Source organism: Oncorhynchus mykiss, chromosome 5 (genome assembly GCF_013265735.2).
Source record: "Oncorhynchus mykiss isolate Arlee chromosome 5, USDA_OmykA_1.1, whole genome shotgun sequence".
Taxonomy (NCBI): domain Eukaryota; kingdom Metazoa; phylum Chordata; class Actinopteri; order Salmoniformes; family Salmonidae; genus Oncorhynchus; species Oncorhynchus mykiss.
The window spans coordinates 64,032,175-64,047,531 of NC_048569.1; the positions used below are offsets into that span (position 1 = coordinate 64,032,175).

A 15,357-nucleotide genomic window follows, 5' to 3' on the forward strand; every position below is an offset into this window, starting at 1 on the left:
ACCACTACTAAAAGAACACCAGTTAGAAGAGACTTGCTTGGGCCCAAAAAGAAGAGCAACGGACATTAGACCGGTGGAAATCTGTCCTTTGGTCTGATTTGTCCAAATTTGAGATTTTTGGTTCCAACCGTCATTCCTTTGTGAGACGCAGAGTAGGGGAACAGATGATCTATGCATGTGTGGTTCCCATCCTTGAAGCATGGAGGTGGTGTGATGGTGCTTTGCTGGTGACACTCAGTGGTTTATTTCGAATTCAAGGCACACTTAAGCAGCATGGCTACAACAGCATTCTGCAGGGATACACCATCCCATCTGGTTTGCGCTTAGTGGGACTACCATTTGTTTTTCAACAGGACAATGACCCAACACACCTCCAGGCTGTGTAAGGGCTATTTGACCAAGAAGTAGAGCGATGGAATGCTGCATCAGATGACCTGGCCTCCACAATCACCCGACCAAGGCAAAAAAGGGTGGCTACTTTGAAGAATCTCAAATAGAAACTCAGAAAAAAAAGAAATGTCCCTTTCTAGGACCTCGTATGTCAAAGATAATTTGTAAAAATCCCAAAATCTTCACAGATCTTCATTGTAAAGGGTTTAAAAACTGGTTATTATGCTTGTTCAACGAACCATAAACAATTAATGAACATGCACCTGTGGAACGGTCATTAAGACAATAACAGCTTACAGACGGTAGGCAATTAAAGTCAGTTATGAAAACTTAGGATACTAGAGAGGCCTTTCTACTGACTCTGAAAAACACCAAAAGAAAGATGCCCAGGGTCCCTGCTCATCTGCGTGAACGTGCCTTAGGCATGCTGCAAGGAGGCATGAGGACTGCAGATGTGGCCAGGGCAATAAATTGCAATATCCGTACTGTGAGAGGCCTAAGACAGCGCTACAGGGAGACAGCACGGACAGCTGATCATCCTCACAGTGGCAGACCACGTGTAACACCTGCACAGGATCAGTACATCCAAACATCACACCTGCGGGACAGGTACAGGATGGCAACAACAACTGCCCAAGTTGCACCAGGAACGCACAATCCATCACGCACAATAGGCTGGACTGAGGGCTTGTAGACCTGTTGTAAGGCAGGTCCTCACCAGACGTCACCGGCAACAACGTCACCTATGGGCACAAACCCACCGTCGCTGGACCAGACAGGACTGGCAAAAGTGCTCTTCACTGACGAGTTGAGTTGTCTCACCAAGGGTGATGGTTGGATTCGCGTTTATCGTCAAAGGAATGAGCGTTACACCGAGGCCTGTACTCTGGATGCCTGATCGATTTGGAGGTGGATCGTCCGTCATGGTCTAGGGCAGTGTGACCCAGCATCATCGGACTGAGCTTGTCATTGTAGGCAATCTCAACGCTGTGCTTTACAGGGAAAACATCTTCCTCCCTCATGTCGTACCCTTCCTGCGGGCTCATCCTGGCATGACAATGCCACCAGCCATATTTCTCGTTCTGAGCGTGATTTCCTGTAAGACAGGAATGTCAGTCTTCTGCCATGGCCATTGAAGAGCCCGGATCTCAATCCCATTGGAAATGTCTGGGACCTGTTGGATCGGAGGGTGAGTGCTAGGGCCATTCCCCCCAGAAATGTCTGGGAACTTGCGGGTGCCTTGGTGGAAGAGTGGGGTAACATCTCACAGCAAGAACTGGCAAATCTGGTGAAGCTGGTGGCCACACCAGATACTGAATGTTACTTTTGATTTAGACCCCTCCCCTTTGTTCACAGACACATTATTTCATTTGTTAGTCACATGTCTGTGGAACTTGTTCAGTTTACGTCTCAGTTGTTGAATCTTGTTATGTTCATACAAATATTTACCAAATGTTATGTTTGCTGAAAATAAAACACAGTTGACAGTGAGAGGACGTTTCTTTTTTTGCTGAGTTTATTTTATATGTTTAACATTGTTTTGGTTACTACATGATTCCATATGTGTTACTTCATAGTTTTGATGTCTTCAGTATTATTCTTCAATGTAGAAAAAAGTAAAAAAATTAAAGAAAAACCCTTGAATGAGTAGAGTAGCATCATGGCTCCGGGGAGGATGGCTGACGTTTTTTGTGCACCTAACCAACTGTTTTATTGTAAAACATTTTGCATTAACTAATTCTTTACATAATGTTGCTGCTACTGTCTCTTATGACCAAAAATAACTTCTGGACATCAAAACAGCGATTACTCACCACGAACTGTCAGAAGCTTTTTTTTCCTCACTTTAACGAGTCTGACGAGCCCGAAGTGAAGGACATACTGCTTTCCTGGGAACAGGCCCAAATCCCTGTCATTTGCGTGAAGAGAAGATGGAGAAAAAGAGGATGGAGGTCGGGCTGTCTTCTGAGAATTCATAGGCGATCGAATAAACCCCCACTGCCTTTGGTTGTACTAGCTAACATGCAATAAAAAGGTGACAACCTATGAAGAAGATTATACTACCAACTTGACATTCAAAACTGTAAAATCTTATGCTTCATGGAGTCGTGGCTGAACGACGACATTATCAACATACAGCTGGCTGGTTGCACGCTGCATTGGCAGGATAGAACAGCAGCGTCTGGTAAGACAAGGGGGGCATATATATACAGTGCCTTGCGAAAGTATTCGGCCCCCTTGAACTTTGCGAACTTTTGCCACATTTCAGGCTTCAAACAAAGATATAAAACTGTATTTTTTTGTGAAGAATCAACAACAAGTGGGACACAATCATGAAGTGGAACGACATTTATTGGATATTTCAAACTTTTTTAACAAATCAAAAACTGAAAAATTGGGCGTGCAAAATTATTCAGCCCCTTTACTTTCAGTGCAGCAAACTCTCTCCAGAAGTTCAGTGAGGATCTCTGAATGATCCAATGTTGACCTAAATGACTAATGATGATAAATACAATCCACCTGTGTGTAATCAAGTCTCCGTATAAATGCACCTGCACTGTGACAGTCTCAGAGGTCCGTTAAAAGCGCAGAGAGCATCATGAAGAACAAGGAACACACCAGGCAGGTCCGAGATACTGTTGTGAAGAAGTTTAAAGCTGGATTTGGATACAAAAAGATTTCCCAAGCTTTAAACATCCCAAGGAGCACTGTGCAAGCGATAATATTGAAATGGAAGGAGTATCAGACCACTGCAAATCTACCAAGACCTGGCCGTCCCTCTAAACTTTCAGCTCAAACAAGGAGAAGACTGATCAGAGATGCAGCCAAGAGGCCCATGATCACTCTGGATGAACTGTAGAGATCTACAGCTGAGGTGGGAGACTCTGTCCATAGGACAACAATCAGTCGTATATTGCACAAATCTGGCCTTTATGGAAGAGTGGCAAGAAGAAAGCCATTTCTTAAAGATATCCATAAAAAGTGTAGTTTAAAGTTTGCCACAAGCCACCTGGGAGACACACCAAACATGTGGAAGAAGGTGCTCTGGTCAGATGAAACCAAAATTGAACTTTTTGGCAACAATGCAAAACGTTATGTTTGGCTTAAAAGCAAAACAGCTCATCACCCTGAACACACCATCCACCCTGTAAAACATGGTGGTGGCAGCATCATGGTTTGGGCCTGCTATTCTTCAGCAGGGACAGGGAAGATGGTTAAAATTGATGGGGAGATGGATGGAGCCAAATACAGGACCATTCTGGAAGAAAACCTAATGGAGTCTGCAAAAGACCTGAGACTGGGACGGAGATTTGTCTTCCAACAAGACAATGATCCAAAACATAAAGCAAAATCTACAATGGAATGGTTCAAAAATAAACATATCCAGGTGTTAGAATGGCCAAGTCAAAGTCCAGACCTGAATCCAATCGAGAATCTGTGGAAAGAACTGAAAACTGCTGTTCACAAATGCTCTCCATCCAACCTCACTGAGCTCGAGCTGTTTTGCAAGGAGGAATGGGAAAAAATGTCAGTCTCTCGATGTGCAAAACTGATAGAGACATACCCCAAGCGACTTACAGCTGTAATCGCAGCAAAAGGTGGCGCTACAAAGTATTAACTTAAGGGGGCTGAATAATTTTGCACGCCCAATTTTTCAGTTTTTGATTTGTTAAAAAAGTTTGAAATATCCAATAAATGTCGTTCCACTTCATGATTGTGTCCCACTTGTTGTTGATTCTTCACAAAAAAATACAGTTTTATATCTTTATGTTTGAAGCCTGAAATGTGGCAAACGGTCGCAAAGTTCAAGGGGGCAGAATACTTTCGCAAGGCACTGTATATGTAAACAACAGCTGGTGCACGATATCTAAGGAAGTCTGGAGCTATTGCTTGCCTGAGGTAGAGTATGACAAGTTGTAGACCACACGATCTACCTAGAGTTTATCTGTATTTTTCGTAGCGGTCTACATACCACCACAGACCGATGCTAGCAATAAGACCACACTCAATGAGCTGTATTCCGCCTTAAGACAAACAGGAAAACACTCATCTAGAGGCGGGGCTCCTAGTGGCCTGGGACATTAATGCAGGGAAACAAATCCGTTTTACCAAATTTATATCAGCCTGTTAAATGTGCAACTAGAGGGAGAAAATAAAAAAACAAAAATTAGAGACCACCTATACTCCACACACAGCGATGCATACAATGCTCTCCCTCAACCTCCATTTTGCAAATCTGACCATAATTCTATCCTCCTGATTCCTACTTACAAGCAAAAATTCAAGCAGGAAGCACCAGGGACTCAGTCTATAAAAAAGCGGTCAGATGAAGCAGATGATAAGCTACAGGACTGTTTTGCTAGCACAGACTGGAATATGTTCCGCGATTCCTCCGATGGCTTTGAGTACACCACATCAGCCATTGGCTTCATCAATAAGTGCATTGATGACGTCGTCCCCACAATGACTGTACGTACATACCCCGACCAGAGGCCATGGATAACAAACAACATCCGTACTGAGCTAAAAGCTAGAGCTGCCACTTTCAAGGAGTGGGACTCTAACCCAGAAGCTTATAAGAAATCCTGCTATGCCCTCCATCAAACAGGCAAAGAGTCAATACAGGACTAAGATCGAATCGTACTACACCGGCTCCAAAACTCGTCGGATTTGGCAGGGCTTGCAAACCATTAGACTACAAAAGGGAGGCACAGCCGAGAGCTACCCAGTGACACGAGCCTACCAGACAAGCTAATCAACTTCTATGCTCGCTTCAAGGCATATAACACTGAAACATGCATGAGAGCATCAGCTGTTCCGGATGACTGTGTGATCACTCTTCACAGCCGATGTGAGTAAGACCTTTAAACAGGTCAACATTCACAAAGCCACAGGGCCAGACAGATTACCAGGACGTGTACTGCGAGCATGCACTGACCAATTGGCAAGTGTCGTCACTGACATTTTCAACATCTCCCTGTCCGAGTCTGTAATACCAATATGTTTTAAGCAGACCACCATAGTGGGCTGGTCATGGCTCACATCAACACCATTATCCCAGAAACCCTAGGCCTGCTCCAATTTGCATACCGCCCTTACAGATCTACAGATGACGCAATCTCTATTGCACTCCACACTGCCCTTTCCCACCAGGACAAAAAGGGACACCTATGTGAGAACGCTATTCATTGACTACAGCTCAGCATTTAACACCAAAGTGCCCTCAAAGCTCATCAATAAGCTAAGGACCCTGGGACTAAACACCTCCCTCTGCAACTGGATCTTGGACTTAGGTAACAACACATCCGCCACGCCGATCCTCAACACGGGGGCCCCTCAGGGGTGCATGCTCAGTGTCCTCCTGTACTCCCGGTTCACTCATGACTGCACGGCCAGGCATGACTCCAACACCATCATTAAGTTTGCAGATGACAACAGCGGTAGGCCTGATCACCGACAACAACGAGACCGCCTATAGGGAGGTCAGAGACCTAGCCGTGCGGTGCCAGGACAACAACAACCTCAATGTGATCAAGACAAAAGGAATTGATTGTGGACTACAGGAAAAGGAGGACCGAGCACACCCCCATTAACATCAACAGGGCTGTAGAGGAGCAGGTTGAGAGCATCAAGTTCCTTGGTGTCCACATCACCAAGACAGTCGTGAAGAGGGTACAACCAAACCTATTCCCCTCAGGAGACTTGATTTGGCATGGGTCCTCAGATCCATCGAGAGCATCCTGGCTGGTTGCATCACTGCCTGGTATCACAACTGCTCAGCCTCCGACGGCAAGGCACTACAGAGGGTAGTGCGTACGGCCCAGTACATCACTGGGGCCAAGCTTCCTGCCATCCAGGACCTCTATACCAGGCGGTGTCAGAGGCAGGCCCTAAAAATTGTCAAAGACTCCAGCCCCCCCAGTCATAGACTGTTCTCTCTGCTACCGCATGGCAAGTGGTACCGGAGCGCCAAATCTAGGTCCAAGAGGCTTCTAAACAGCTTCTACCCCAAATCTAGGTCCAAGAGGCTTCTAAACAGCTTCTACGCCCAAGCCATAAGATTAATTGTTCAGCAATCAAAATGGCCACCCAGACTATTTGAATTGCCTACCCACCCCCTCTTTTACACTGCTGCTACTCTCTTATTATCTATGCATAGTCTACCTACATGTACATATTACCTCAATTACCTTAACTAACCCTGCACATTGACTCTGTACACAGGGGGTACCGGTACAGTCTCGCTAATGAATTATTCTGATTCTTTAAACTGTATTATTGGTTGGGGGCTTGTAAGTAAGCAATTCACTGTTGTATTCGACACATGTGACTAATACAATTTTGATTTGTGCCCAAACTTATGACTGGTACTGTATATTGTCAAACTTTTATAGGTGGTAAAACTCTATTTATTGTACAAGGTAGGTACATTCATATGTACAGTCTTATTACAGTGTAAGCACAGTGAAGTATAGCAAAGATACAACTACCTCTATTTTTATATAATAACACATTTGACTTTCTACTGCTCTCTGCTCTCAGGTGTGCACTGTCTGGGTCAGCTGTCCTCCTGTACTCCCTGATGAATAGCACAGAGAAACAGAGTAGAGAAAGCTGGAGAACAGAGAAGTGTGTGTATGCGGGTTCATGCGTGTGGATCTATGCATGTGCGAGCGTTTATGCCCGAGAGAGTGTGTGTGTGTGTGTGTGTTGAGGGGGCCCATGAAGCCTGCCCTTCAGTCACTTGACAATAAAGCCAGGCTGCATTATCATATCTATCAGCTGCCGTTAAAGAGATTGCAGCTTTGTCAGAGCTGCGCCTGCCGAAGGGAGACAGAGGGACCATCTCAAATCCAATCAGCTCTCTGGGAAATGAAATAAGACGCGTGTTATAGTTTGTTACTGGAAAGCTGCAACTAGGTGCAAACCAGGGGATGGGGACTGGGGAGCAGGGTTATCGTAACCTGACACCTTCCAAAGTTTGAAATAGCAAAGTTGATTTGTCTCAGTGAGACTGTACATGCAACACTGGTGCATGTCTGAAGGTAGCCAAGCCTAGTTTAAACTAGCTAACTATCGGTTGAAAAGCTGGAAATATTCATACTGTGGATGCATTCTCACCTTAAAGAATGTCAAACTTTTGTATAATTTCAGCCAGTCGTTTTTGAATGTAGTGCTCACAAGAATGGTCCACCACCCAAAGGACATCCAATCAACTTGACACAACAACTGTGGGAAGCATTGGAGTCAACATGGGCCAGCATCCCCGTGAAACGTTTGACACCTTGTCGAGTCCATACCCGAGAATTGAGGCCGTTCCGAGGGCAAGAGGGTGCATCTCAATATTAGGAAGGTGTTCCTAATGTTTTGTACACTCAGTGTATGTGCAGATATGTGCACCATGTCATCGCTCTCACTTGAACTCTGCTGTGTCCAACGAGCCATTATGCCCACCCTGCAAACTCATTGGATAACGCTGGGCAAGCCTTTTGCTAGCTGTCACTCAAATAGCAACGGGCTGAAGCTCATTGGCTGAAACTTAAATTACTAGGGGGCTGGCACACGTGGGGGAACATGGCGCTGCACAGTTTCCAGAAAACAGTAGCTTTTAAAACTACGGATTTCGTGGCTAATCGAGGTAAAACCGTAATTCTGCTCATGGATTATATGCATGTATGAACTACATACACATTGACACATCCAGCCCAGAGCGGGAGGTTTAAAAAATAAATAAACGTACTAGTCGCCAAAGAACCGCTCAATCTCTTTAAATAAATTAACTTGGCTGTGTGGAATCCCTAAGATTAGTCGGTGTGAGATTCATACTCCAGTTTAAGAGGGCAAATTCTGCCATATCCAAATGAACTGCCAGTCAAAACAATGTGGAAATGTGGACTGGCAGCATAAACAGGCCACACACACACTTTCCACAGCATCAACATTCATAAGACAATTACAAAAATGAAATGCCATTGTGATAATTACTGCAATTAACTGTTCTCTGACAAAGCCTGGTGGTAACAATGTGCCTTCTGCCATTACGGGCAGAGTAAACACAGACAAGTGGTTGGAAGGGCCTGGGCATTAAATCAACAGTGATGTGGCTGGGGCGACAGAGCAGCCAGGCTAAGGAGAGGATCGGACAGGAGAAGAGAGGAGACATGTTGACTATGGCTGCTACTACTATTATCAGCCTGAGCTGCTCTTAAATGGGACAAAACCTGTAATCAAAAAAACAAAACCGTTCGGTCTTTATTACCCTACTGAGGTTTGCTATTCTCCTGGTACCAATGTGAGGCCACAAGAGAAACAGGCACTCCATCTCCTAAAACAGCACACCATGTAAATCTGTTCTAGAATTCCACAGGAGCCCTCCCCTCGGATTAATAACTAATAAATTCAACATCTGAAAATGGGCGAAGAGAATAAAGGAAAAATGTGTGCGCATCTTGTTAAAGATGAGAGGAACAGATTACTCCTTTATTTATTTAACCAGGGGAAAGCTCTGGCCAGATGATCTAGTGTCTTTCTGGGTCAGGTATAGCAGCTCTACTCTGCCTGACACAGACAGGCTGAAAGGAACCACAAAGCCCCAGGTTCCTGCCTGATACCTGCTTTTATACAGAATAACCAGGAGAGCTAGCATGGGGCAAGTCTGTTTTGCTGGAGTGTTTTCTTTGCCCCTCGCAAGGAGGAATTTCAGCTGGAAGCAATTTGAGGGATGATCCGTGTACATAGTATTGTGGTGAGGTTCTCAGAGGGTGACAGAGTGTATGTCCAGTGAAAACTGGCTAAAACAATTGATTTGGCAGACCAATGCAGAGAGCTAATGACACAATCAACACCTGCACCCCTCTCGGAGCCCTGGCTTTATCTCTGCGTCCATAACAACAGATGTGGATGACTGACCCCCTCCCTCAACCCATTCAGCCCTGCGCGGCCCAACAGGAAACTGTTTGAGACAGAAGCAGGGAAGAAAACCCAGGGTGGGGGATTTGGCTGTTTAACACAAAGGAGACTGGAATGTAAGGAGTTAATCCGTTTGGGGTCTCTTCCGCAAACAAAGGACAGGCCTTCAGACAAAGGTTGAGGGAGGGGGAGTGGTTGGCTTTCCCTTACCATCTGGACCTTTTGTTTGGGGGAGGGGGTTGACGTAGGAGGGGGAGGCCCCCCAGTGAGCCTCCCCGTCCACATGCTGCAGCCCCAGACAGACACCCTTCCACTGGGTCACACCACACTGGGGCCCTGTTCAGCTAATAATCTCTCTCCTCTGCAACTGCTCACACACACACACAGGGGGCTCCCTCAAACTGTGCCTCAGCAATCGGAGACTTTAAAACTTTGAGGGTTAGGCAACGTGAAAGTAAACTTGTTCAAAAACTGTATGTTTGTGTATGTCAATCTGTCTGTGCTTCTGGTAGATTTAAGTGAAATCTGTCAGACGGAGGGAACACCGGCTGTCTTAAGGACCATTATGAGCTGTGTAAACATGATTCACAATTAAAACAGGTCAGCGATTCAGGGGGCAGAATGCCGCTAAAAATGCCCCTGTTCAGCAGTGGAGGGTAGAGGGGATTTTCAGGATGAGGAGCACAGGATTGAGGGCAAACAAAAACTGCCTGTGAACCCACTCCCTCTCTCCCAGTCTCGCTCTTTCCTTTATCTCTCGCTCTCTCTACATTTCCCTCCGTCAGCTGGAGGGGAGCCCAGGCATGGGTGTTTCCTTCTCATCCTGTGAGAAATACACGTCAGCCTGTCAGTTCAGAGGCGACTGCATCCAGGTCGTGAATACACTGAAGTATTTATTTGGTATCAAAACGTCTGAAGAGAGGGGAAGAAGAGAGGAAGAATACAACCGAAGCTGGTTCTACAAATACCATAGATAGAGACCATAACGGGTTAGGTGTTTTCAACTCCGACAAACAGAAAGTATAAAACGTATTTACAGTACCAGGTACACATGCTGTAATCATAGCTTAACCTTTAAAAGAAATACAGACTCTGTTCAAGTTTGAAAGCAGACACTTATCCAGAGCGAGTAGTAAGTTAATACATTCTCTCACTGGTCCCCCGCGGGAATCGAACCCACATGCTCTACCAACTGAGCCACATGGGATCAGGACAATTGTTGCTCGTCACCCAGTGAAGAGAGTAGTGCACACACACATCAGAAGACGTACCTGTCGTTACCAGCAATTACCTCCCCACTCCTACACATGTCGTGAATGGCACTATGTGTGTGTGTGTGTGTGTGTGTGTGTGTGTGTGTGTGTAAACTGTGGTGTTTAAATGAGACTCTACATAAAAGAAAATGTACGTACCACCACCATGAGTGTAGGAATCCAGGGGGCTCCCCCAGTGTAATGTTCTTCTCCCATCGGATCTGAGAGAGAGACAGAGCGAGTTAAGACTGCCACATGTGCATCCATAATGCATACACACCACGTCTCACTCCACTTCACCTCAGACAGACATGCAGTAAGAATGGAGTGCAAAGAGTGTGGATCTGACACTAAAAACATCTCAGTAGCAGCTCCTCACACTTCATACACCTCTACTCCCCATATCTGGCCACTGAGATAAGATCAACCCAGAGATAGCTAGCTACCACACTCTGCCCTTTTAGTGCTAACTCCAACTGCCACTGTCTGTGGCCGCTGTGTGAGCTACAGAACATTGCAGGCACTGTAGGTATCCTGGCTTGCATGCCAAACTTTCTGGGTTTCTCCTGGTATGACTAGTACCCAGGATTTTGCTGACTGACTTGACCAGGAACAATTATGTAACTATGGCCAGGACTTTTTCTTGGTCAGGTCAAATCAAATTTTATTGGTCACATACACGTGATTAGCAGATGTATAGCGAAATGCTTGTGCTTCTGGCTCTGACAGTGCAGTAATATCTAAAAAGTAATAGCTAACAAATTACACCAAAAACACACAAATCTAAGTAGGAATGAGTTAAGACTATATACACATATGGACGAGCAATGTCCAAGCAGAACGGACTAAGACACAGTAGAATAGTATAGAACACAGTATATACACGAGATGAGTAATGCCAGCTATGTAAACATTAAAGTGACTAGTGTTGCATTCCTTAAAGTGGCCAGTAATTCCTAGTCTATGCGTAAAAGGCAGCCGCCGCTAATGTGCTACTGATGGCTATTTAACAGTCTGATGGCCTTGAGATAGAAGCTGTTTTTTAGTCTCTCGGTCCCAGCTTTGATGCACCTGTACTGACCTCGCCTTCTGGATGATAGCGGGGTGAACAGGCAGTGGCTCGGGTGGTTGATGTCCTTGATGATCTTTTTGGCCTTCCTGTGACATCAGGTGCTGTAGGTGTTCTGGAGGGCAGGTAGTTTGCCCCAGGCAATGTGTTGGGCAGGCCACACCACTCTATGCAGAGCCTTGCGGTTGCGGGGGTAGTTGCCGTAGCAGGATGCTTTCAATTGTGCATCTGTAAAAATTTGTGAGGGTTTTAGGTAACAAGCCAAATGTCTTTAGCCTCCTGAGGTTGAAGAGGCTCTGTTGGGCCTCCATCACACTGTGTGTGGGTTGTCCATTTCAGTTTGTCAGTGATGTCTATACCAAGGAACTTGAAGCTTTCCACCTTCTCCACTGCGGTCCAGTCGATGTAGATAGCAGAGGGTACACCCCCCTGTTTCCTGAAGTCCACGATCATCTCCTTTGTTTTGTTGACGTTGAGGGAGGTTGTTTTCCAGGCACCACACCTCTTCCCTGTAGGCTGTCTCGTCATCGTTGGTAATCAAGCCTACTACTATCGTGTCGTCTGCAAACGTGATTGAGTTGGAGGCGTGCCTGGCCACACAGTCATGGGTGAACAGGGGGTACAGGAGGGGGCTGAGCACGCACCCTTGTGGGGCACCAGTGGTGAGGATCAGTGGAGTGGAGGTGATGTTTCCTACCTTCACCACCTGGGGGCGGCCCGTCAGGAAGTCCAGGACCCAGTTGCACAGGGCGGTGTTCAGACACAGGGCCTCGAGCTTAATGATGAGCTTGGAGTGTACTATAGTGTTGAATGCTGAGCTATAGTCAATAAACAGCATTTTCACATATGTATTCCTTGTCCAGATGGAATATGGCAGTGGGCAGAGTGATGGCGATTGCATCGTCTGTGGACCTATTGGGGTGGTAAGCAAATTGAAGTGGGTCTAGGGTGGCAGGTAATGTAGAGGTGATATGATCCTTGACTAGTCTCTCAAAGCTACGGGGTTATAGTCATTTAGTTCCGTTACCTTTGCAGGAACAATGGTGGACATCTTGAAGCATGTGGGGACAGCAGACTGGAATAGGGAGAGATTGAATATGTCCACAAACACTGCAACCAGATGGTCTGCGCATGCTCTGAGGACGCGGCTAGGGATGCCGTCTAGACCGGCAGCCCTGCGAGGGTTAACGCGTTTAAATGTTTTACCCAAGTCGGCCACGGAGAAGGAGAGCCCACAGTCCTTGGTAGTGGGCTGCATCGGTGGCAAAGAATGTGTTTAGCCTGTCCGGAAGATGGTTTTTCCCTTTTGATTTTCTGTAGTCTTTGCCACATACGTCTCGTGTCTGAGCCGTTAAATTGCGACTTCACTTTCTCTATACTGATGTTTAGCTTGTTTGATTGCCTTGCGGAGTGAATAACTATACCGTTTATATTCTGCCATATTACCAGTCCCTTGCTATTGTTAAAATGTGGTAGTTTTCAGTTTCGCACGAATGATACCATCTATCCACGGTTTCTGGGTAGGGTAGGTTTTTATATAGTCAGTGGGTACTACATCTCCTATTTACTTCCTTATGAACTCAGTCACCATATCCGTATATGAGTCTAGATTATTTTTGCACACTACCTGGACCATATCCCAGTCCACGTGATCAAAACAATCCTGAAGCGTGGATTCCGATTGGTCAGACCAGCGGTGAATAGTACAGAGAACGGGCACTTCCTGTTTAAGTTTCTGCCTATAGCACAGGAGGAGCAAGATGGAGTCGTGGTCAGATTTGCCAAAAGGAGGGCAGGGGAGGGCCTTGTAAGCATCCCGGAAGTTGAAATAGCAATAGTCGAGAGTCTTAGTAGCGCGATTAGGACAGTCAATATGTTGATAGAATTTTGGCAGCCTAGTCCTCAGATTTGATTTGTTAAAATCCCCAGCTACAATAAAATGCAGCCTCAGGATGTGGTTTCCAGTTTGCAAAGTCCAGTGAAATTCTTTGAGGGCTTGAGGTGGGATGTAAATGGCCATGGCGATGACGGAGGAGAATTCTATTGGTTGAATAATACGGTCAGCATTTAATTGGGAGGTATTCTAGGTCAGGTGAACAAAATGACTTGAGTTCCTGTAAGTTTCTAGAATTACACCATGAGTCCTACAGGCCCTAGAGGTGAGCCTTGAAACGTGGCATGTACAGTGCCTTGCGAAAGTATTCGGCCCCCTTGAACTTTGCGACCTTTTGCCACATTCCAGGCTTCAAACATAAAGATATAAGAATCAACAACAAGTGGGACACAATCATGAAGTGGAACGACATTTATTGGATATTTCAAACTTTAACAAATCAAAAACTGAAAAATTGGGCGTGCAAAATTATTCAGCCCCCTTAAGTTAATACTTTGTAGCGCCACCTTTTGCTGCGATTACAGCTGTAAGTCGCTTGGGGTATGTCTCTATCAGTTTTGCACATCGAGAGACTGACATTTTTTCCCATTCCTCCTTGCAAAACAGCTCGAGCTCAGTGAGGTTGGATGGAGAGCATTTGTGAACAGCAGTTTTCAGTTCTTTCCACAGATTCTCGATTGGATTCAGGTCTGGACTTTGACTTGGCCATTCTAACACCTGGATATGTTTATTTTTGAACCATTCCATTGTAGATTTTGCTTTATGTTTTGGATCATTGTCTTGTTGGAAGACAATTCTCCGTCCCAGTCTCAGGTCTTTTGCAGACTCCATCAGGTTTTCTTCCAGAATGGTCCTGTATTTGGCTCCATCCATCTCCCCATCAATTTTAACCATCTTCCCTGTCCCTGCTGAAGAAAAGCAGGCCCAAACCATGATGCTGCCACCACCATGTTTGACAGTGGGGATGGTGTGTTCAGGGTGTTGCTTTTACGCCAAACATAACGTTTTGCATTGTTGCCAAAAAGTTCAATTTTGGTTTCATCTGACCAGAGCACCTTCTTCCACATGTTTGGTGTGTCTCCCAGGTGGCTTGTGGCAAACTTTAAACGACACTTTTTATGGATATCTTTAAGAAATGGCTTTCTTCTTGCCACTCTTCCATAAAAGCCCAGATTTGTGCAATATACGACTGATTGTTGTCCTGTGGACAGTCTCCCACCTCAGCAGTAGATCTCTGCAGTTCATTTAGAGTGATCATGGGCCTCTTGGCTGCATCTCTGATCAGTCTTCTCCTTGTATGAGCTGAAAGTTTAGAGGGACGGCCAGGCCTTGGTAGATTTGCAGTGGTCTGATACTCCTTCCATTTCAATAGTATCGCTTGCACAGTGCTCCTTGGGATGTTTAAAGCTTGGGAAATCTTTTTGTATCCAAATCCGGCTTTAAACTTCTTCACAACAGTATCTCGGACCTGCCTGGTGTGTTCCTTGTTCTTCATGATGCTCTCTGCGCTTTTAACGGACCTCTGAGACTATCACAGTGCAGGTGCATTTATACGGAGACTTGATTACACACAGGTGGATTGTATTTATCATCATTAGTCATTTAGGTCAACATTGGATCATTCAGAGATCCTCACTGAACTTCTGGAGAGAGTTTGCTGCACTGAAAGTAAAGGGGCTGAATAATTTTGCACGCCCAATTTTTCAGTTTTTGATTTGTTAAAAAAGTTTGAAATATCCAATAAATGTCGTTCCACTTCATGATTGTGTCCCACTTGTTGTTGATTCTTCACAAAAAAATACAGTTTTATATCTTTATGTTTGAAGCCTGAAATGTGGCAA

At 45.4% G+C, this 15,357-nt stretch overlaps 1 protein-coding gene across 2 annotated transcripts in view; it reads right to left on the reverse strand.

The window, feature by feature from the left end:
• ssbp4 (single stranded DNA binding protein 4) overlaps positions 1 to 15,357 on the reverse strand; it is a 133,053-nt gene that overhangs the window by 102,944 nt on the left and 14,752 nt on the right. For both annotated transcript variants that reach the window (XM_021603840.2, XM_036978055.1), the window contains exon 3: positions 10,713 to 10,774. In XM_021603840.2, coding sequence (XP_021459515.2) covers positions 10,713 to 10,774 — 62 coding nt within the window. The remainder of the gene's footprint in view (positions 1 to 10,712; positions 10,775 to 15,357) is intronic.